This window comes from Aricia agestis, chromosome Z, assembly GCF_905147365.1.
Source record: "Aricia agestis chromosome Z, ilAriAges1.1, whole genome shotgun sequence".
In the NCBI taxonomy this organism is placed as follows: domain Eukaryota; kingdom Metazoa; phylum Arthropoda; class Insecta; order Lepidoptera; family Lycaenidae; genus Aricia; species Aricia agestis.
The window spans coordinates 18,245,796-18,268,986 of record NC_056428.1 but is presented as its reverse complement, the minus strand read 5'-3'; the positions used below and the strand labels follow the sequence as shown (position 1 = coordinate 18,268,986).

General features: G+C 36.7%; 1 protein-coding gene across 2 annotated transcripts in view; it reads right to left on the bottom strand.

Moving 5' to 3' along the window:
- Positions 1–3,183: 3,183 nt before the first annotated feature.
- LOC121739093 (forkhead box protein L2-like) overlaps positions 3,184–23,191 on the bottom strand; it is a 63,342-nt gene continuing 43,334 nt past the window's right edge. For both annotated transcript variants that reach the window (XM_042131415.1, XM_042131416.1), the window contains 8 exons: positions 22,072–22,213; positions 21,380–21,702; positions 20,598–20,799; positions 15,982–16,090; positions 15,449–15,512; positions 10,721–10,882; positions 5,460–5,576; positions 3,184–4,343 (listed from right to left, as the gene is read on the bottom strand). In XM_042131415.1, the coding sequence (XP_041987349.1) occupies positions 4,273–4,343; positions 5,460–5,576; positions 10,721–10,882; positions 15,449–15,512; positions 15,982–16,090; positions 20,598–20,799; positions 21,380–21,702; positions 22,072–22,213 (1,190 nt within the window). In that variant the 3' untranslated portion in view covers positions 3,184–4,272. The remainder of the gene's footprint in view (positions 4,344–5,459; positions 5,577–10,720; positions 10,883–15,448; positions 15,513–15,981; positions 16,091–20,597; positions 20,800–21,379; positions 21,703–22,071; positions 22,214–23,191) is intronic.

Here is a 23,191-nt window from a genome sequence, read left to right as displayed (position 1 = left end):
CAACAGTTCTGGAAATATTACATACATGTACACGTCGAATTGATAATTTTGACTTGATTTGTATTTTGTAGTTTCAGTAAGTTTTATTTTATTTAGTTGTGTTGTTTTTATTTGAGACAGAAAGACTTAAAAACGGCCGTCTTAAGAGCATGCTATAATTATAATATTATTATGTAGAAATGTTATCGTGCCTCTTAGCCACCCAATTAATGTGATATTTGTATTAAGTAAAGAGCTAAGCGTCCATACAAATTAGTTGTAAGTATAATCCCACCAAAACATTAAATGTAAAAAGGAGCCAAGCAAAATATTGCATAGCCATGCAATATATCTATCGTAAAAAGTTTTCAGATCACATTCAAGCCAAGCCTTCATCTTATTTTGTAATTTAAATCAACATTAAGTGAATTTATCAATAGTTTTCTTTATTTTATATATTATTATAGTGGCTCGGCAACGAGCACAAGAAAAACAAATATAAAACTTCATATTTAGGGTAGTTCATACTTACACAAACGGCAAGCGTAAAGTGTTTTTTAGTACCGTATGTAATGACGCATGTCGACGATTGTACCCAATAAATACCCAATCAGTCGCTGATTATTTCTCTAGTGCTCATTGCCAAGCCACTATAATAATTATAAAATAAAGAAAACTATATATATAAATTCACTGAATGTTGATTTAAATTACAAAATAATAATTATAATAAAACTCTTTATTGCACACCAAAATACATACACAATATGAATTATAAATTAATTAAGCACATTCAAGCCAAGCCTTCAGGCTTGGCTTGAATGTGATCTGAAAACTTTTTACGATAGATATATTGCATGGCTATGCAATATTATGCAATATTTTGCTTGGCTCCTTTTAACATTTAATGTTTTGGTGGGATTTTATTTCTTTTTTTAAGGTTTCCTTTCTTTTCAGGTCACGTTAAAACGTTTCTGTACTTAGCTTAGCACACATTCTCTATCTCTAGGTATATATTCTATGTCGTAAAATTAATTGATAATAACAGGTAGGTACTTCTACAAAGTACAAATTCTATGACGATAGCCTAGAATTTCAGGATAACTTTTGAACTATCAAGAGGTTATTCGTGCATCGATGTTACTTTCGATTGAGTATTACGACCTATTCCGGATTTTTTTCAAACCATAATAATTATACTCCGCAAACAAGCGATACCGCGATATAAAGGGAGTGCTACACCATCTATCGAGCGAGTATGGAGTGTACATCGTAATTCGCAGTTCTGATTTGAGATTTAATCTAATTTAATTATCATAGTTTCATTGTTAACTTTGTTCACTATTTTTCCTTTTGTACGTAAAATAATTATTATGAAGTCAAAACTCATTTTTAATGTTCTTGCAAAGCCACAAACAATAAAATTCTTTTCTTTTATTTAATAAAGTTATATTATACTTTTCAGTTTTTAGGCTTCCTTGCCCAAAGGATGAAAACGGGAGCCTATTCCTAATGAGTCTAGATTTCGCTGTCTGTCTGCCGTCCGTCAGTGTGTCACGAGGCTAGATCTCGAGAACCGCAATAGCTAGATATTTTATTTTTTTTACAAATTATGTACTTTTATTGTCGCTATAAAAGCTAATAGTCCAACTAAAATAAAATGAATGATTAATGGGGGGTCTCATACAACAAACACGTTTTTTTGCCCTTTTTTGCCCTATATCCATAATGGTAAAAGTGAGGTTTTTGAAAATTTCAGAAAATACTTAATTGTATTTCCACTTTAATAATAAGTAATAAAAAGTACATAAACTTGTGATTTAAGGGGGCTCCCATACAAATTTACGGTACGGAACCCTATGTACGCCAGTTCGACTCGCACTTGGCCAGTTTCATAATATTTCCTTTCATTGTGGATAACGACCTACCTTGTTGGCAAATTTCAAGGTTCTAAGTCTGCTAGAAGTACCTTAGAATTTTGATGATCTGTCAGTCAGTGAGTGACAAAATGTAGTTACTTTGATCATCCGTAACTATTAAACTATTTATCGAAATGTTATGTAATTTTGAGGTTATGCTAGTTTTAATACTTACTCCTAGTCACCGAAATTCTAAATTCCTAGCTTTGTAAACATCGAAGATAAATGGGGTGTGAAAAAGCCGCGAACCGCTTCGAGAAAAGTATGGTACGGCCGTGCCTTTGCTAAAAAGCTTGGCTGGAGCACTGCCGTGCTCCCAGATATACTATAGAGCTATCTAAGATGCTCAATAAAGTACATAATAAATATTGTGATTTACTAACTTGGGTTTTAATTTATTACAAAATAAGATCCCTATTTAATACTTTAACTCCGTATAGTTAAATATCACAATGCAATATTTTTCGCTTTGTATCGCTATAACGCCGTTAACGTAAAAAGTAAATAGTGTAACGGCGTTTTAGCGGAACAATGAGTGGAGTTATTCATATACATATTGTAGCTTACTAGACTTAAATGCGGTAAAATACCAATAACAGCACTAAAGACTAACATAAGTTGGTTCTGTATTACTTGATATTAAACTAAATCAGGGTTATGTACTATAACGACATTTTAACTAAACCTATGAGAAAATGTTTGTAGTGTTTTAATAGACAACGTTTTTATTAGGAATAGAAACACTAAAATGCCGTTAAGGTATACGTAACGGCATTTAAGTCAAATTATAGATGAAAGAAAGAAACATTAATGATGAACTAAAACGAAAAACGGTTTTTTTTATTATTCATAAAGAAATTCTAGAAGATCACATATTAATAGATAATAAGTATCTCTTTTATGTATGTTCTGGTGCTTTTCGATCTCAAATCGGTTTTGTCATTGAGGAGTTACATAGGTTTAAATTTTTACCGCGTTTTTTGCTCATAACTCAAAAGTAGGTTTTGGTAGTTAACGGCATTATAGTCATACCACGGCAGCTGGGGGGCTCACATACAAAAAACACAATTTTTGGTCTACTTTCTCTCTATACCGGTACGGAACCCTTCGTGCGCGAGTCCGACTCGCACTTGGCCGTTTATTTCAATAACGGAAAACGAGAGAGCTGATACTGATTAAACCCGAGCATGGCTATACTTATTAGAAATACGAAAGTATAGACAAACAGCGGAGATAAAATCGGAGCGGCACCTTCAGTTTATCTCCACTGTTTGTCTATACGTTCGTATTTCTACTGTAGCCATGCTACGGGTGCTGATTAGCTACTCACTACGTTTCTTTGTCGATACTTTTGAAACATCACTCGACAAAAGGTACCGAAGACACTGATCGATTGGCGAATCGCTTAGATATATTCTGAATGAAGAGGATAATGTTTCGTCAGTTATCTGAAGTGAAAGGCGCCGTTGAATAACATCGAGGACTTTATTTTCAATATAATATAATAAATTTATATAAAATGCATGTGAACTTCGGTCACGAATAGATAAGTACCTATGTTAACAGTCTTAAGATCTTAATGACGTCCGAAAATTAAGTTAAAACTCGGCTGAGTTCGTCCAATGCTCACACTATAACTAGTAAATTATTTGTATTTATTTTAACATTCATTTGTATTAAATCACAAACATCCAAGTAGCCTCGTATTCGCCCTGCCTAAACTCCACTCGATATATGCACCTACATAAATATCGGTGGGACATTTTTGAGATTCCGTTTAGATTCATATTATAACAATTACTTAGAAAAAATCTCATAAGCCTAGTCCTAGTGCCAAATTATACAATATACATTCAAAAAAGAATTTGTACCTAGCTTAAGCTCGACGTTAGGACGATTGATGAATAATTATTGATATTATCATCTTGTTTTGAGTCAGCTTTTAGGTACACCACGTTCATGCTAATTCATGTAGCTGTTATTTTCTATCGAGTGGCTTTTCCGACGTATCAGTAAAGACAGCGCATAAATAACCATAATCGTGGTGGAAATTTTAGTCAATAAAGCGCCACGTTTTAACCGCTAGCAAGTACATATAATATACATTCAATTATACATTTAGGATACCTACCTATATTTAAATAAAACAAACAAATAACATTATATTTCTACACCATATCAATAATTTGTTTTTACATTGACGAAATACTCCCAAATATAATATTTAGGTACAATGTAGATCGAGACCAGTCGAAGAGACGAAGTAAATAGAATTAACGAATTACATACTTAATAATTTACAGGAAAACTAAAAAATACATCCACAGATTGCCACCGTTGTGGTTATTATGAAAGTAAAACCTATTGACACTTTTTACATGAAACATTTTGAATACGGGGCTCCGTTCGTGACCAGGTTCGAAGCATTCTCTTCTTTCACACCGACTGAAAATAAATATTAAAGCATGAATAAAGTGTAAAAATCAGAACACACACATTCACGACCAATTCGATCCACTGTCAACGTTGTAACTTTTTTGACATGTACTTACATAATAATACCTACTAGAGATCGCCCAGTGGTCGAAATTCGACCTTAGTCTCAACGACATTAGTACTACTACGTTTAACTTGTAAAAAAAATTTGACCTTATCATATTTTCTTTCAACTCTCGTCTCTGGGACTCAGCTATCTCAGACTGGCCGTGTAAGCATTGTCTAATAGTATCTAAGATTCAATTAAAAAAACTATAATCCATTTTCAATTTGTCAACTTGTTGTCAACAGACTTCAACCATAAATAAAAGAGTATAATTCGTATGTATGGGTTTGTCACTCAAAAATCTGTCATTTCTCATGTAGGTGTGTTGTAGTGTGTGTAATGTTTTATTTGTTAAAAAAATGTATGATAAAAGCATAATTTCAAAATAATATTAGTTCGATGCACTCCTTCACCATAATATTATAAACAATAACTGTGCAAAATTTCATGCACCTACGTATCTCCATTTTTCGTAAAAAGGGTTACAAAGTTTTTCGTTCGCGTATTAATATTATGATTATGATGATACTTAGAGGTAATTATACCGATCCTATATTTTAAGGTTTAAGGTTTAAGACTTTATTTCTCACAAAATAATTTTAGAAATTATTATACATGGCGAGAAAATGGTGTTACAAAAAAAATTTTATGATTCATTTTCCAAAATTTCTCTGGAAAACATTCTATAATATATATTAAATTTATTATATTATATAATATAAATAGGATCTTAACATACTGTAGGTTGTTAGGTACTATTAAATTACAATCATTCAACTAACATCAAGGAGTACATAAAATATTTGAGTTTTTTTTAATAATGACAGTGATTTTATTTCATGATTTCTTTTATGGCTTTAGGCCATAGACTTAATATATGCTTTAGGCAAGCTATTTATATATTTTGGCACCTTCAATCATATTCTTTTTTATATATTCTATGTGCCGATCTACTGGCTGTCTGCAGCACGGCCTAAGCGTCTTCTAACGTGCATATAGTGTAATAGCGGTATACTCACTCTCCGGCCAGAAGGGATATCTGGCGGCGTCGGAGGAGGAGACCTGATCGTGCCGGCGCGGGGGGGAGTACCCGCTCCCCCCCACCACGTAGCCGGAGTTCGGACTCGACGATCCACCTGCACAACAACACACACATTAAATGAAATGATTTAGAAAATGTCATTTTATATGTATTTTGACCGAGCAACGCTCGGTAAAATAGCGATTGATACCTATCGACTTCTGATTGTGCCGTCGAAAACACACGACTTTCGGTTTATTTCACTCTGTGGCTCAGTGGGTGGGCTGTCGGTAGCTCAAGCCCCCCCCCCCCCCCCCTTTCGCGGGTGCGAATCCCGCCGACAGAACAAAAAAGTTTTCAAAGTTCCTGGGTCATGGATGTGTATTAAATATGTGTATACTCAATATAATAAAAATCTTAAATATACCTTTATGTATGATAGAAAAGTATTAAATATATTTCCGTTGCCTGGTACCCGTAACACAAGTCCTTCAAGTACTTACCAAGGGGCCAGACTGACGTGGTGTGAAGCGTCCATAGATAGAAAAAAAATCACTGAAAAGTGTACTTTAAAACATGTTTTTTTTTCATATTAAGTATATTATAAAATCTGCAGATATCGTTCATAGAATCAGGCATTACCTTGCGGAAATCCATAGCTTAAAATTAAGTTTGTTTTTATTTTTAGCAATATTCCGCGAAATAATGCTTATTTTGCGGAATATTGCTAAAAATATTTTTTAGCAAACTTTATTTTTTTCCGCAGATATCGCTTAAATTACGAGACAAAATTAAAAATAATAGTGAGTATGTTAGCGCCGCCTGGTTATACATTTCGATAATAGCATCCTCGTTGGGGGCAAACTTTTAGTGATTGAAATGTTTTAGATGGCGCTTATTGTAGCTTCGGATGAACTTGTACCGGCTGCGTTCCAGTAGACGTTAATTTTGACCAAAACGCTCAATACGTCCCCTTTTGCCGTTCCATTTGACGACCGCGGTCGTTTCGATCGCGGTTATGAGTTATAACGTCACTCATGACGTCATCATTTCGCTCAAAACGACCCTCGACGAAGATGGGTCAAAGTGGGCGTTCTAGTTTTTTTTTTTAATTTTAACGTAACTTTATCGCGAAAGCCATGTTCAAAAAGTTTTGAGAAGAGAGTAGAGACAAAAAAATCATATTATTTCATTATGTACAAATAATATTTTAATTGAAATAAGTAAGTAAGTATATTAAATAACATTTAAGTAATAAAATATTTTCATTGAAAAAAAATTTGTTTTAAATGAAAGGTCAAATGATTTCTTATAAAATATAATACTAATTTTCATCTCTCCTGTACCTGTTGAGTTAGCATTACGCGGTATTGTTACTTTATGTGACAATAGTCAATATGCAAATTAATAACTATGTGGTTTTGTTATTGAAATATGATTCTATGTGAAAACTGAAATGTAATAAAAGTTTAACTATATTAAAATATGATTACTTAAGTAAAAAAATTTAATACTAAAATCGAAACAAATATAATTATTATTATGTATTTTATTTGTAAAATAAATGTAACTATAAACAATTACTTTTATTTACGACTTCAAGAAAAGGATCGTAATATCCAAGTTCTGTTCAACGTATGTAGGTATAAAAAAATATTATATGTTCTTTTTTTAAACTTTTCTCAAAACGTTCCATATTTCATTCCACTTGGGTTTGTATCACACTCGACGCTCTTAATTCGCATGCTAGCGGAACGGGAAAAACTACGGTCTTGAGCGTTAGCGTTTTTAACGTCATCTGGAACGCGGGGACAGTGTCCTAATAATTTTTTGTTCTGAAATATGAATATAAAAAATTAGTTAACGTATTTTTTTTTATGAAATAAGGGGGCAAACGAGCAAACGGGTCATCTGATGGAAAGCAACTTCCGTCGCCCATGGACACTCGCAGCATCATAAGAGCTGCAAGTGCGTTGCCGGCCTTTTAAGAGGGAATAGAGTAATAGGGGAGGGTAGGGAAGGGAAGGGGAGGGTAGGGAAGGGAATAAAGTAGGGGATTGGGCCTTCGGTAAACTCACTCACTCGGCGAAGCGCAAGCGCTGTTTTACGCCGGTTTTCTGTGAGAACGTGGTATTTCTCCGGTCGAGCCGGCCCATTCGTGCCATAGCATGGCTCTCCCACGTATAAAAGGGTTCCGTATTCAACAAGGAACCCTTAGTTTCGGTCAGTCCGTCCGTCTGTCCGTGGTTTTGCTTTCGCATTTAAACATATTAATGATGCGTATTCTGAACGTAACTGAGATGACAGATGTTGTTAGTAGTGTAAAAACGTTATAAAAGTATATTCATTGACCGTAAAAAAATTAATTATCAAAAACTAGGAGGTACTACGGAACCCTAAATAATTACGGCGTGGCCCGACACGCACTTGGCCGGTTTTTGGATAATAACTTTACATAATTATAATTTGTAAAATAAATTATTATAGTTTATTATATTTTTATAACAATTGTATTACAATTTTTAACAATAATACGAAATCTTAGGCGCCAACACTCTCAAAAACATAGATAGGTGGCGCCATCTATTTGCTGAGTTGGGTGCTTTGATGTGGTGGTAGTATTGTTGTCCCTTACTTAGAAAAATATTTCAATCTCTCATGCATCAATACTTTAGGTGTTAAGTATTTGTATAATAATATACTGAATATACAGCTTTAAAAATCATAAATTCCTAAAGTTATCAAGCACAAAATATAAAAAATCTTTAAAAGCACATTACGCAATATTACATGTGCATAATGTGCTTTTAAAGAACATACTTAACCCATTTACACTTTCGCCAATTCTTAAGTTTAACCGAACTTTGGCAGCTTGAACCGAACTTCGTCATTCGGCCGAATTTCGGTTAAGAGGGCGACTAACCCAAAAAATCAAACATCGTCCTTCTCTCTTCACACTCACGCCCGTCTTTCATATGCCAGGTGAAAAAGAACGACGCGGATTCATCGCCAAATTAGTTTTTTCTCAATAACTCGATAAATATACAACATTTTAAAAATCCGCTAGGTCGATCTCTCAATGATAGAATTTTATACAATGTGTTAAAATACTAACTTAGTTCAATGCACGGTTATGGCAATAAACGAAAAATTCGTGAAAAGTAGATGCATCTTTGTGATTTTTTTCTATCGGGAAAATTTTAAGATATCGTGTTTTTGCTCAGATCGAATTCTCAGAAATATAATTTAGTATCAAATTTTAGAAAATGAAGCAATTCGGGGCTTATTTTCAAGTATAAAAATGAATTATAAAATCGACACTTTAGGGTTAGTCGCCCCCTTAAAATGCCGAACATTCTGCACTAGAATATATTATACTTGCACTATCACAATGATATTCTATGTTACTAGTATTTTAGAAACTCATTGCACTATCATAATAGGTTAGGAAAAAAGTAAGTCGCATTATAGTATGTATGAACTTGTCATAAAATCTCTTGGGCTATACCAATTGTATCTGGCTGATTTTGGTATCATTAAACAGTTTTAATTTTACAGAAGACAATTCTAAATTAGGTAAATGTGAGATTTTCATTTGTTTTTCTTATTGTTTAAACCATAAAGTTAATATACCGAGAGGTATATTAACCCTCGGTTGGTCGCGCTTTTAAAATAACGCCGTTGGTCACCTGGAGTCTTTAAAAGCCCGAAAATTATATGACTTAAAAACATGACAACAGAAAAAAGTTAAGAAATATATAAATTTATGTCATTACATAAATTTATATATTTCTTAACTTTTTTCTGCAAATTATCGTTATTTATTTTAATATTAATCAGGGTAAATCAAAAAATTAATTATATTTTGAATACTTATAACCAAAACTCATAATTTAAAAATAGAATTCAAAAAGTTTTAAGTGGAAACCGTAAGATAGGAAAATTAAAAAAAAACAGCATAGTTTTAAAATTGTGGTAAAACGTGTAGATAACTGAAATATTAGGTAAATTTCCTATAACTTAGAATATTAAAATTTAAAAAGCTAAGTCTAAATAAGATATAAACTATTGAATGTTAAACATTAACAAATTTCAGCACCAAAACCTTGTATATTTTATACATTTTCCTGTTCTAATACTTTAAACGTATGGTAAATATACCAACAATTAGTTTTTATCATCACCAAAAAATAATCATCATCATTTTGGTCTACATAGCAAAATAAGCATTTCTGGAAAAGTGCATCTAAAACTTCTTGTACGCAATATAAAACAATAAGAACCAACACACGTACATTTTAATTGATTTATTATTAAAATACAAGGAAAATCACAAAAGAAATCCATTTCGGTGTGAAAACTGTATGAAAATATCAAATTAAATTTAGTTACGCGGTTGGTCACCTGGGGTATTAAAAGACCCCAGCGTGAATAAACACATCTGTAACACAACATACATGCACGCGAGCTCAGATGAGTGGCAATTATATCGAAATATAATTCCTTCTAGGAAGCTACCTAAAGAGCGAAGTTGCTACGATTAATTTATCCATACTAATATTATAAATGCGAAAGTATCTCTGTCTGTCTGTCTGTCTCGCTTTCACGTCAAAACTACTGAACCGATTGCAATGAAATTTTGTACATAGTTATTCTAGAGTCTGAGAAAGGACATAGGCTACATTTTGATGTGAGAAAATATATTATTTCCATGAAAATATCGATGAAAATGAATTCGCATTGATTGGTCTTTTTAACTATAGTTTTAAAAATATTTGGTTTCTTAAACAAACAAAACACAAAACTAAACCGCTCTTCTTACTAACCAAACCAGCTTTAGAAATTTTTCTTACTTAATGAAAAAAAAAAATTACTGCCCTTCTAAACAAGTCTTAGAAATCTCTCTAACAACAAACATTTTGACTTTACTTTTACATTACAAATGACTAGCTGGCTAACGGCCCCGCGGAGAAGCGCGGAGTGTGGGCGAGGCACATCTTTTAAATATATTTATTAATAAAAACTAGCAATATTTGCAGCAAGTGCCTTAAACGAGGCACGAAATTGAACAGAAGTTCGACCGAACTTTGGCCGAATTTTTCATTTTTACCGAATGTTCGACCGAAGTTTGTATTCGGTTCAAACCACATTCGGTCCGGCCTTACTAAGTACACAATTATTATTATTATCTGATGAGTGATATTAGTGTCTGTATCGCACGTCTAACGCGCGTGTGCTATCAGAGGTAAGGAGGTGTACCTTCCTGCCAGAAGAACCTGGAGCCGGCGGCGTCAGAGGAGGAGACCAGGTCGTGGTGTCGGCCCGGGGAGTACCCGCCGGCCGGGGAGTACCCCCCCGCGTACCCCGCACCGCCACCACCCCCCACACCGCCCCCGCCCGCGCCCGGGCTCGACGACCCCTCTGAAACAGTCGTCGCCACTAATGAGATACTGAATACAATCTTTATATAATATAATAAAAATTTTGTGTCACGTTGTTTGGCCGTGGTGGACTCCTAAATTACTGGACCGATTTCAAATTTGATTTATACACCGTGTGCAATTTTCTTTAACTTGAAAGATTGGATAGCTTACATCTTAATTTAAAGTCCCAATATTATTTAATTAATATTTTATTGTTTAATAGTTAATAGAATCAGTTGTTTGAGGAAATCCAGAACTTAAAATTTTGTAGTATGTTATTATTTTCAGCAATATTCCGCAGAATAAACCTCAACCTGTAAGTAAATAGAGTGTACGCAAAGGCATGCGTTACAAATTTAACAGCACCTCCCTCCTTTCCCACACTGACTATGCGTACATGCAAACACCACCACCAATTTGGGTGCCTCATGAGCTCACTGAAAGAAACCTTATGAAACGTGTACTCTTATGAAAGGTCGTGGTCAATCGGCTGGTTAGGCTTCACAGACTGTTACCGGGTTAACTCGCAACAAGGTAATGCTGTGTGTATGGTGGGATTGGAAGGGCATTCATTATGAGCTGTTACAGTCAAGCAGGACCATCGATTCTGAACTGTACTGCGAACAACTGATGAGATTAAAGCAAGAAGTTGAGAAAAAGCGGCTGGAATTCATCAACAGAAGGGGTGTGGTTTTTTTATCATGATAAGTGATAACGCTGGACCTCACACATATTTAGCACTCTATAATAATAGAGTAAGAGTTATTTAATACTTTTTAGTTCATATTATTATTGTTTTTACCTTGGAAGTCGGTTTTAATTTTTTAACGTCGGTAGTTTTAAATAATTAAATATAATCAAAACAAATATTAGGGTTGTCAGCATCATGGTACTTTTTACAATTTAGTAGAATTTTTCTTCCAAATACGTCAATTTTCTTCTGATGTTAAAATTAATATTTACCCATTTTATACTCACAATTATTATTTTGTTAAAAATAATAATTGTGAGTAGCTTCATTTTAATAAGACGAACAACACAACAATTCGTTATAGGGTTCTGTAATCAACAAAACTTGGTTGACTACTAAACCCCAAAACGGAACCCAAACAAGCTGATTTTTTGTATATTGATAGATTAATAGTCATATAATTTAAGAGTAATATTGTCTTACAAATAGAACAATCCATATTTTAGGATCATCAAGTCAAAGTTTGAATTTCTTTCTATCTCTTAACAGAGATAGATAGAAATTAAATGAAAGTGCGAAAAAATGAAAGTGGTAGCTAACGCTACCACTTTCAAGATTTTTCGCAAATAAAAATGTTGTTCGTCTTATCAAAATGAAACTACTCACAAAAAAATTACTCGAAAGTAATATTTTTGTGAAAAAAAAATTGTTCTAGGGCTCCCGTACTATATTTTGTCAAGCGATTTAAAAAAATATATGCATACTAATATTATAAAGCTGATGAAGAGTTTGTTTGTTTGTTTGCTCGAACGCGCTAATCTCAGGAACTATAGGTCCGATTAAAAAAAATCATCAGTGATAGATAGCTCATTTATCGAGAAAGGCTTAAATTATTACGCTAAAACTCATAGGACCGAAGAAACAGTGGAAAATGTGGAAAAAACGGGTAAAATTATTGGAAAGGGTTTATCTCGCGAACTACAGCTGGAGAACTTTTTATTTATTTACTTATATTCTTTATGTACATTTTTTTAAAACTAGCTTAAGATAAACCATAGAGTACATAGGTGTGCTTACTGCTTATCTCTAGAAGAGATCTCTACCAGCAGATCTATAACAAGACATTGAGAAATGAAGAGAGTAGAGAAGATACAGATAGTACCTACACAAGAGAATAATGAAAACTTAATAAAACTAAACATGCATGCCTACTTTAGAAGTTAGAGGGGGAGGGGCACATTTTACCACTTTGGAAGAGTCTCTCTCGCAAACTATTCAGGTTAGAAAAAAATGAAACCTCAATATGATTTTTGAAGTCCTATCCATACCCCAAACGCATAGGTTAGATGAAATTTTTTTTTTTGTTTCAGTTGTGCCTATTGGGACCCCTAAAGTTTTTAATAATTTTTCCAATTTTTATCAAAATCTTAATGCGGTTACAGACTACATCTACTTACCATGTTTCAAAAGTCTCTTACAGATTCGAAGAAAAGTGGCTGTGACATCTGACGGACGGACAGACAGACAGACATGACGAATCTATAAGGGTACCGCTTTTTGCCATGCGGCTATTTATATTTGAATTGGATTGGATTATATTTGGAACCCTAAAAACGGTGGAACCGAAGCTCAACTTAATGTTAATTGACGAGCACAGTTTAGTTATTGGGATAATTAAAAAAGAACGGAATTACAAGAAAAAATTCGCGTACGCAACAAAGACAATGGCAGACATTTTTATTACACAGATCATGATACTTACATAATGCAACTACAGATAACTCATTGGGGTGCCCAGTTTAAAAAATTATTAGTTTTAAAATATTTCTACATTGACAGCCCAGCTCTAGCCCCCGCTGCGATATAGGCAAAAAGTAGGGAGCTGACCACCCCTGCGGACGTTGTTCGTAGAGTCTATCCTCATCCTGAGGACGCTCCGGTGTGGGGGCGAAACGCGCGTCGAGGTTTTCAGCTTTCATGGTGATGAGAGGGCTTACACGAATTTGCTAACATTATTGCTTGTGTGGTGGTGGTGTTTGCAGGTTCTTGCATGCGAGTGTACGCATAGGCAGTGTGGAAAAGGTCAAAGGAGGTGCTGTGACGCATGCCTATGCGTACACTCACTCATATTTTACTTACAGGTTGAGGATTTTTTCGCGGAATATTGCTAAATATAATAACTGTATACTATTTTTTTCTATTTCATTGCACGTATCTATTATTTGATAGTAACAATTATCTGTTAGCACTAATAGTTGGGGAGGGGAAGAGGGGATTTCGGGAGTAGCTCGAGCGTGTCAGATTAGGCTTGCATAGACATAACATGTGTCTAGTTATCATGGTATGGAAATCAGATTACTCACGTGGTGGGTAAAAAAATTTTTTTTTGAATATTGAAATGTCGTCGGATCTGTCAGATTAAGATAGGGGATGTTTAGTATACCCCAAACAACCTTCCATATAAAGCACTGACGATTCAAATGTTAGGTAAGCCTGAAGGGACATTTTAAAATATAAAAAAATAAAGCTTCATATTTTCTTAACTAAGCTTCGCAGATATTTTATTTTGCTCTAAACTAAATGATTTAGTCCTTGTTATCTAAAATATATTTATAATTTACCTAACTATTAAATAAGCAATTTTCTGAATATATTTTCTTTTTCAAAACTTTAAAATGGCTGCAGTTTCTGAACCCACCGCTAAAATAAAAAAACGCTCTTATTATTTTTTTATCAGCTTTACCTAATGTACAAAACCTACTAGGTCTCCATGACGCTCGAGTGACTACATAAATAGCAACCTCCCCTCTCCCCTCCTCCTCTACTATAAAAGGTTCTAACAGATGGCGATATCTGTTGACTGGATTGAGAAAATATTCAATAGGTGGCGCTAGGTATGTTAAAATAAATTAGGAGGGATACGAAGTTCATCTGGCAATGTTATAAATTAATAGCTGACCCGGCAAACGTTGTTTTATTATATAAATTATTTCTAGGATAAATATTAAAAGTAGGTAGATAAAGACCTATTCTCATGCCTAACGAATGTACATACAAAATTTCATTAAATCGGTTGAGTCGTTTAGGAGGAGTTCGAGCACAAACACTGTGACACGAGAATTTTATAATATCTTCTTTTTTATATATATATATATATATATATATATATATATATATATATATATATATATATATATATATATATATATATATATATATATATATATATATATATATATAATTCTCCTGTCACAATGGTAGTACCGTACTCCTCCAAAACGGCTTTACCAGAGGCTTTACTGATTTTTACCAAATTTTACACGCATATTCAGTAGGTCTGAGAATCGGCTACTGGGTACTTTTTATATTGATAAGTGTATTTGTCTAATAAATAATAGTAAATTATTACAACTCGAGACTGATAGCAACCATTGTTTGTGCGGCGGGATAGCGATGGACGTTGCCATGGTGTCATACCACTAATCGCGCGAGTACCTCACATTTTTTCGGGATAAAAAGTATCCTACGTCCTTTGCCGGGAGTCAACGTGAAATATTTCATCGGCATAAGGGTCCCATACATTAACAGGCCGCCTGCGAGCTCTGGTCGGCAGGCTGCCTGACAGTCATTGACCGTCGATACAAAATCTACAAAATCGTGAGGGGAACTGTGAGTCTGTGATTTTTTTGTGATTGCCTGGCGGCGGTCTACCGGCGAACTGTTAACGTTCGGGCCCTTTAAGCATGAAGATAATATTATGTAACAGCCAGACACAGTTACACATTTATTAGATATATTAGTGTGGATATACTTATACCAGACAGTTTGATAAGTGGTAAGGACGAGCTCGAAGGAGGTTACTCGAAGCCTTACCGAGGGCTTGCACGCCGATGACGTTGTAGTTCATCGACATCGGCTGCATCGCCTGCATTTGACCCTGCAAGTGAAACACCGATTTTATTATTTTGAGGAGATTTCTTCTTGGGGCCTCGAAAGCAGAGGACGAACAGATATTACATAATAATGTAAAAAGCGCTGACCCTCGATACCTACCACTAGGCGGCGAGGATTATGAAATATCCATGAGATAAAAAAAATACGTGTGGCACTCGGAGACTACCGCGGTAAAGCTTGCATAGCAGTTTTCGTCAATTTATGCAATTATATTTTGCATACGTCCAGTAGCACGCACACAAACACCGTGCGGAAGTCCGCCGAACTCAAAGCAAGTTAGCGGATGCACGTCAACGCCGGAGTGCGGGGTGTTTGGTTCATTTTCGTTACGGAATTTCTCGATTCGGTCGCCGCGTCCAAAGCGCGATAAAAGCATTGCCTATCAAGCATGAGAAAGCGTCGCAACGCGATAGATAACTACAATATTATCAAGGTTCCGCTCCTGACGCTACCTGCTGCAGCTGGTGCGCGAAGGGGCTGACGGACGACTGATGTGGCGGGCTGCGGCTCACCGCGCCCCCGCTGTACGCCAGGCTGGTGGTGGGCTGCGTCAGCCACGACCTGCGAACACCACGCACACCTCCAATACACTATTACATACGCAAAGTACCATGACGAATGATAACCACCGAACGCAGCTGATAACAAAACGATGGCGTTCGGGAGAGTAAAAACCGAGTATTTCCAGTGATGTGTGTTTTAAGACGGCCATCAATGCGAGGGAGAGCTCGGCCACGTGCGTTATATAATATATATAAAGATATGATACTAAGTGGGATGATTACCGCAGCGGTCCGTGAAGCGCGGCGTGAGCGGAGTCAGGGACCGGTTAACAAGACAAGACTCCTCCCTCGCCCGCACTCGCCAATAGCGATACTCCGACTCGGTACTCTCAATATTATATTTTAAGACCTGCAATGCTATCTGACGGCATTCGTTGTAAACTCGTCAATCCGATTCTTATTCAACTTTTATTAAAAAAGCTTATTGTAGACTTTCTGAAACCTCAATGTTTTGGAAGTACAGTTCCAATATTAGTAAAAATGTTCCGATTACTATCATTATTATTTATTCAGCTATATGAGATAGACGTGAGAAAAATTTATCCCCGTCCTATCCCCTACAAATATAGAATCCTAAGAGTGGGTTACACCAACTTACTTTAACTATATCTTTAACTATAACTACAATGTAAATTCTCAAATCTTTGGTTTTAAAGTAAAAAATGGTAGGTAGCCATATTTAACAATAACCTTGAGCTCGACAAGGTTTGAAATGCACGTGGCGAAAAAAGGAACTAACACTGTCATCATACAAAAACGCCATTTTTGACAGTTCTCCTTTATGAGCAGCGCCCCCGCCCACGTTCATTTCAAATCTTGTCGGACCAGCTGTCATCTGTCAAATTCTGTGGTCAAAGTTAAGGTTAAAGTTAAAGTTAGCCATAACTATAACCATAACTTTGACCATAGCTTTAACTTTAACCACGTCTCTGGTGCAACCCACCCTAAAAACGGCTTCATGGATAGGATATTCAGTTGAAATAAAAAAAAATATGATGCTGTTATCGTAATATTTAACAATACCTACGGTGCAAGTTCAATAAAAATATTATGTTTTCGTTTGTTATCATGAGTTCTTGTATCGGCTGCTATCTGTAACTGTTGAAATAACCTTCGCCAATAAAAATAAGGTCAAATAAGAGTTGGGACTGTATATCTTTATTTTGTACCGTTTGCTATCTCTATAAGACGATTAATATTAATATATAAATAATCGGTCAAGTGCGAGTTGGGCCCGCGCACGAAGGGTTTCATTCGAAGAATATGTTTTTTGTACTCTTAATTATTTTTTTTTATTTAAATTTATATTATTAAATATTAAAGTATTTAAACACAATTGAGTTTTTGTGAATATTTCATCCGGTGCCTATCTATTGCCATAATTAATATATCGAGCAAAAAAAATTTGACTGTTATTCCTCCTGCAGGAACTAAAATTACTACAAATACTTAATAATAAAATACATTATATTAATTAAGAAAATGATGAAAAATCTGTATCGAAATCAGTCCGAATAGCATTATGCGTTAACATCAAGTTACGTACTGCCCATGTTATGTAAACTGACACGTAGAAATAAATATTTACAATTGTAATTAATTAAATTGTAACGTTGCTATGTCAATATTATAACAAATATTCTGATAATTATTACGATATTAAATGTGCAAAACAAACAATGAAAATTTGTCGCAAAATGTGTCTAAGTATAATGTGGAGTCTACTCATTACGTCCACTAGATACTTCTCCGTGCGTAACGGTATATAAATGTCGTAGTCATCTGGTTTAATCTGCGATTCGATTGAATGACTAGCGCATTCATTGAATGACACCATTCAATTGAATGACTAAAGGACAACTCGTCAAGACGTTGAATGAGACGTTTAACGTTTTGATTAAATGTTATAATATTGTTACGTGCTAGGGTTCGAAGAATTTGGAGAGAAAGACCTGCTGACTCTCTTGAAGACTTTATTCACTAAGTCTAGGTCACACAAGCACACACTAGGTCACAACACTTAGCACTAAGTCCAAACACTAATCACTAGGTCCAATCACTAAGCACTATCACTATCCTAGGTCGTAGCCAAGTCGCAGGTTTCACTGGTTCACACACTGGTTCACTCACTTGTTGTCACTCTGAAGTCGCTTTGATGATCGCTCGAACCGAACTGAATCGCCGGGCCTGCCTGCGGCTTTTTATATGGCGAGACGAATTCCAGAAAGTTCCCGATTCACGTAAACAAGTAAACAAGTATGGGAACCTTCTAGGAGGCTCGAGCATGTACCACCTGGCGCCATCTAGTTTCGAGTAGGGGATTTATGTGTAGTGTGTCCCCTGATCAGTTTCGCTGGTTTGCCGCTAGATGGCACCACATGTCCGTATACCGTGTACCGTAACATAGTGAAGTCGTTAAATGTGATGCTAAATATTTTTAAGTAGCCGTTAACGGGGTAGTAATAGGTAAATTGCCGCTGACATATTATTTCATTACAAATAAAGCACATTCAAGTAAATTTAATCGACAAAATATCTACACAGTGCTATCAGCTGTGCGAACTATTTGACGCTATATTTATTTTAGCGACTACTAGCGCCACAGTGGGAAAAAAGTGATATACTTACGTTAAATTACCTGACTGATTTCATGTCCGCTATCTTCAAAGGGCTATGTTAGAAATCGCTAACTAGTTGGATGTTGAGCCATAATCGTTCAATCGACTTTCGGTCGAGTCATTCAAATGAATGGTGTCATTCAATGAATGCGCTAGTCATTCAATCGGATCGCAGATTGAACCAGATGACTGCGACATAATATATACTGTCATAAAATATGATTTCGTGCTCTATACGAAGTACAATCCGATTATTTTTAGTTTATTTAATTTTAGAACGTTACACGGTTTATTTAATTAAATATAGTGTAATTTGGCACTTCAGCTCTTCTTAGTCATAATTACTGCAAAGTGCAATTTCTAGAGAAGTCGACACGCTATAGTGCGAGTGACACGTACACTGCACTTTCCACTTCGGCCACTGACCGTTACACTTTATTTTCAACGTGTACTTTCACCTTTATCACCGAGACATAAAGGTTATATAGAATAATGTTCATCGCAGCGAATATGACATCATCAAATTTTGACCTACATTAATTGCTGCCATTTCGCTGCATACTCGGCAATCAGTAAACTTGAACACCTTGATGTGCAAAATGCAATGTAGATATATTATAGATAGTACATTAAGTACCTATTTATTGCTGCACTTATCGTCAGGGTTCCGTAGAAAAATTTTTTTTTATTACTATCAAGCAAATTTTTTGTGAGTAGCTTCATTTTGATAAGACGAACAACATTTTTATCTGCGAAAAATCTTGAAAGTGGTATACTCCACTCGGGCTAACTTGTCGCTAGCGGTCATTGACTTCCTGTCAAAAACTTGTCATTTTCCATATAGAGTTCGACCAGGCTGTTAATGAACGTGGCGAGAAAAGGAACTAACGCTTCTATCATACAAAAACGTCATTTTTGACAGTTCTCCTTTACCAGCAGCGCACTTTGACTGACATTGACACATTCAATTAAAGCCTTGTCGAACTGTAAACCGCGATTGGCAATGAAGTGTCAGATATTGTTTATCGGAGTCAACGACCGCTAGCGACAAATTAGCCCGAGTGGAGTATAGCTAACTGAAATAGAAAGGATTTCATACGTTGATTTGATGGTCCTAAAATATGGATTGTTTTATTTGTAGGACAATGTTACTTTTAAATTATCAGCTGGTTAGGGTCATCACCTATCAATATAAGTACAAAAAAATCAGCTGCTTTGGGTTCCGCAGTCAACCAAATTTGTTTATTACCGAACCCTAAAACGGACAAAATTCTTCGGGCATATTATATATTTAGATGGCAACATGATTATGGAGTTAGAATCTTTTTTGACGACGTATCAAGTGTCTGCCGCGTGTGCATTTTCACATTTTGCACGTCTTGCTTCACTCATTAAAGTAGTTAAGTCTTTCGTCCCATAAATGTTCCTGCCAGTGGGACGAATGACTAGAAGCAATCTATTTACCGGCGATTCGTCCCACTTTTATATTATCCTATTGTTTTCTGACATTGAAGAAGGGTTGGTACAGAAATTATGATCAGCATAAGTCGCAAACATTATGTGAAGTAAGGTTTACAAACTTGTTCGGCGGCATTGTGCACTTTCGTTATCGACAAAAAGTGTTAAGTCTGCATCGGGGATTCGGGTCACGTGACCTTAACGCAGACGTCCCATCGGGATGAACATTTATGGGATTAAGACTCAACTACTCTCGCTAATTACTGTGTCGCTTTATGTGCCATCGAAAAAATCAATTCATCGGAAGATGGGGGACTCGTATTATATTATCAATGAAGTCGTGATTCGGCTAGGCTAGATTCCGACATAAGTCGACTAAACAATGTGCCTATGAATTTGTCCTGTAGTAGTAGAAAGGGGCTGACTCACGCGTCGTATCGGGCATATGGCGCGGGCGCGTAGGAGGGCGCGGGGAAGTAGTTGCGGTGGTGGAGCGGCAGCGGCTGCAGGTGCGGCGGCGGCATGTACACGTCCAGCACCGACTTGCCGTATGCCGCCGCGCGGAACGGCCGCTTCATCCGCCGCCGCCGCCTGAAGTTGCCGTTCTCGAACATGTCGCCGCACTCCGGGTCTGCAACACGCCCACACATACAGACCCCTCCACCACGCGTCGCGACAAGACCGCCATCCGACTCCACGCGGTCAAGCCGCAGGCGTCGAGCACACTGGTAGTAATATAAGTACAGGATACCATAGAGTCGCCAATAGCCATACTTCATGATACACAGGAGAAAGCGAGGGAAACCATTCCTTAATAATAATAATAAAATTTCATCTTTATATTTCGTTCGCATCGCAGGATTAATATTGCTATGTTACAACTTCTATCAGTCATCACATCGTAAAATTACTTGAAAAAATAGCAGGGAGCGAATTTGAATCGTAAAAAATCCTTAACAGGATTGGTAGGTGCTTACCTAGCCGAAATACAGAGGAAAAAGAGATCAGCTGCGGCTTTTTCTCTAATTCCGATCGTCGATGTCTGCGAAGACTGGCACATAGAAAAGCGTGAAAATTTTAAAAGACGACACAGATACAAGAGCTCCGCCCGCATTATGTGATACTGTCGCAAGCAAAAATCAGAAATCGCCCTGACCAGCAGAAACATTCACATTGCAGGAAACTGGCACTACGTGACCATACAAACTCACTTAGGATCCAGTAGTTGCCCTTCCGCTCGCCACCGCCCTCGCGCGGCACCTTGATAAAGCACTCGTTGAGGCTGAGGTTGTGGCGGATGGAGTTCTGCCAGCCCTTCTTGTTCTTCTCGAAGAAAGGGAACTCCTTGGTGATGAAGGCGTAGATCTCGGAGAGCGTGGCGCGCTTGGCCTGGCTGCTCTGGATAGCCATCGTGATGAGCGCTACGTAGGAGAAGGGCGGCTTGTTCTGGGCGGGCGGCGTGCCGGTCGTGGACTGCGGCTTCTCGCCCCCCGGGCTGTGCGCCGACATGCTCGCCTTGCTCTTCCTCTCCACGCTGCAAAATCATTGAATATGTAATACATTATAATACTGTATCCATAACGAACGTAAATTTTACTGAAGAAAATACCTTTCTGAACCAAATTAATCGGCAAACCAAATCAGTTAACATAAGAAACGAGCTAGTGATATCCAAGACATGCAGACCGCACATGACATGGCAAATTGGCGAATAATAATAGTTAATACTTATAAAGTACCTATATTTAAAGAAATGTATAGCTATCCTTCTTATCAATTTTTTACTGTTGCATATTATTATATTGTAGAAATACTATGTGGCCCCAGATGTGGAGGCTTTTATGTCTGATGACACGAATACTTAATAATATGACGTAGTTATAATTATTATATTGTTGTATACCCATTGGTGGTGGCGACTTCCTCCCTCTGTAGCGGCGGCAGGGTGAGGGTCTGGTAGACCCGCGACAGGTCCTCCTCCTCCTTCAGCAGCTGGGAGTTCGACGTCTCCGGGTCTTGGATGCACATCCTACTGTCGTAGCCACCTGCAAAATCAATATTCATCAACTGATGGTCGATGCAATTTTTACGAAGAGCTATATTATGCTAACTCATGAGTCATGATGTAGATGCCTTCATTATTTTACGAAATACTTAACTCTCTTTTATTTTATTTTATGAAATAAGGGGGCAAACGAGCAAACGGGTCACCTGATGGAAATCAACTTCCGACTCGCAGCATCAGAAGAGCTGCAAGTGCGTTGCCGGCCTTTTAAGAGGGAATAGGGTAGTAGGGGAGGGTAGGAAAGGGAATAGAAGGGAAGGGAAAAGTTGAGGGTAGGGAAGGGAATAGGGTAGGGGTTAGGGGATTGTGCCTCCGGTAAACTCACTCACTCGGCGAAACACAGCGCAAGCGCTGTTTCACGCCGGTTTTCTGTGAGAACGTGGTATTTATCCGGTCGAGCCAGCCCATTCGTGCCGAAGCATGGCTCTCCCACGTATAAAACCCACGTCTCTCAGGTACAATATTCATTATACATTAATACAATAGAGGACGACCACGAAGATTCAATGATATATCATACTACTACTATTATAACTACTCTACATCTATACTCTACATAGAATATATTATATAGATATATCTATTCCGAGTGCAACGCCAGTAGATCGATGTAGATATGGTTTATTTGTCAATCCGGGAAATGTTTGCATAAGCGGTTTAGGAACGAGCAAATAAGTATACTTAATACTTAAATTATTATGTTAGACGTACCGGCTGAGATTTAGCCAATCATGCGCGTACGTGCCTCCCGATACAGGATTCTCGGAAACTCTGTTCCGTGCGCCGCGAAACTAAACATCGTGCTTTCCCGCCCCCCGCACCGTGCACACCCCCGCGTTCGCCCTACACGGCTTGCTCATCGTAAGATTTAAAATACCTAATAGTATTGTCGTACTGGCTATAAAAGTGGTCACGATATCTGTGTCTCGTGTGGCACAGCATAGGGATCGGGCGACAC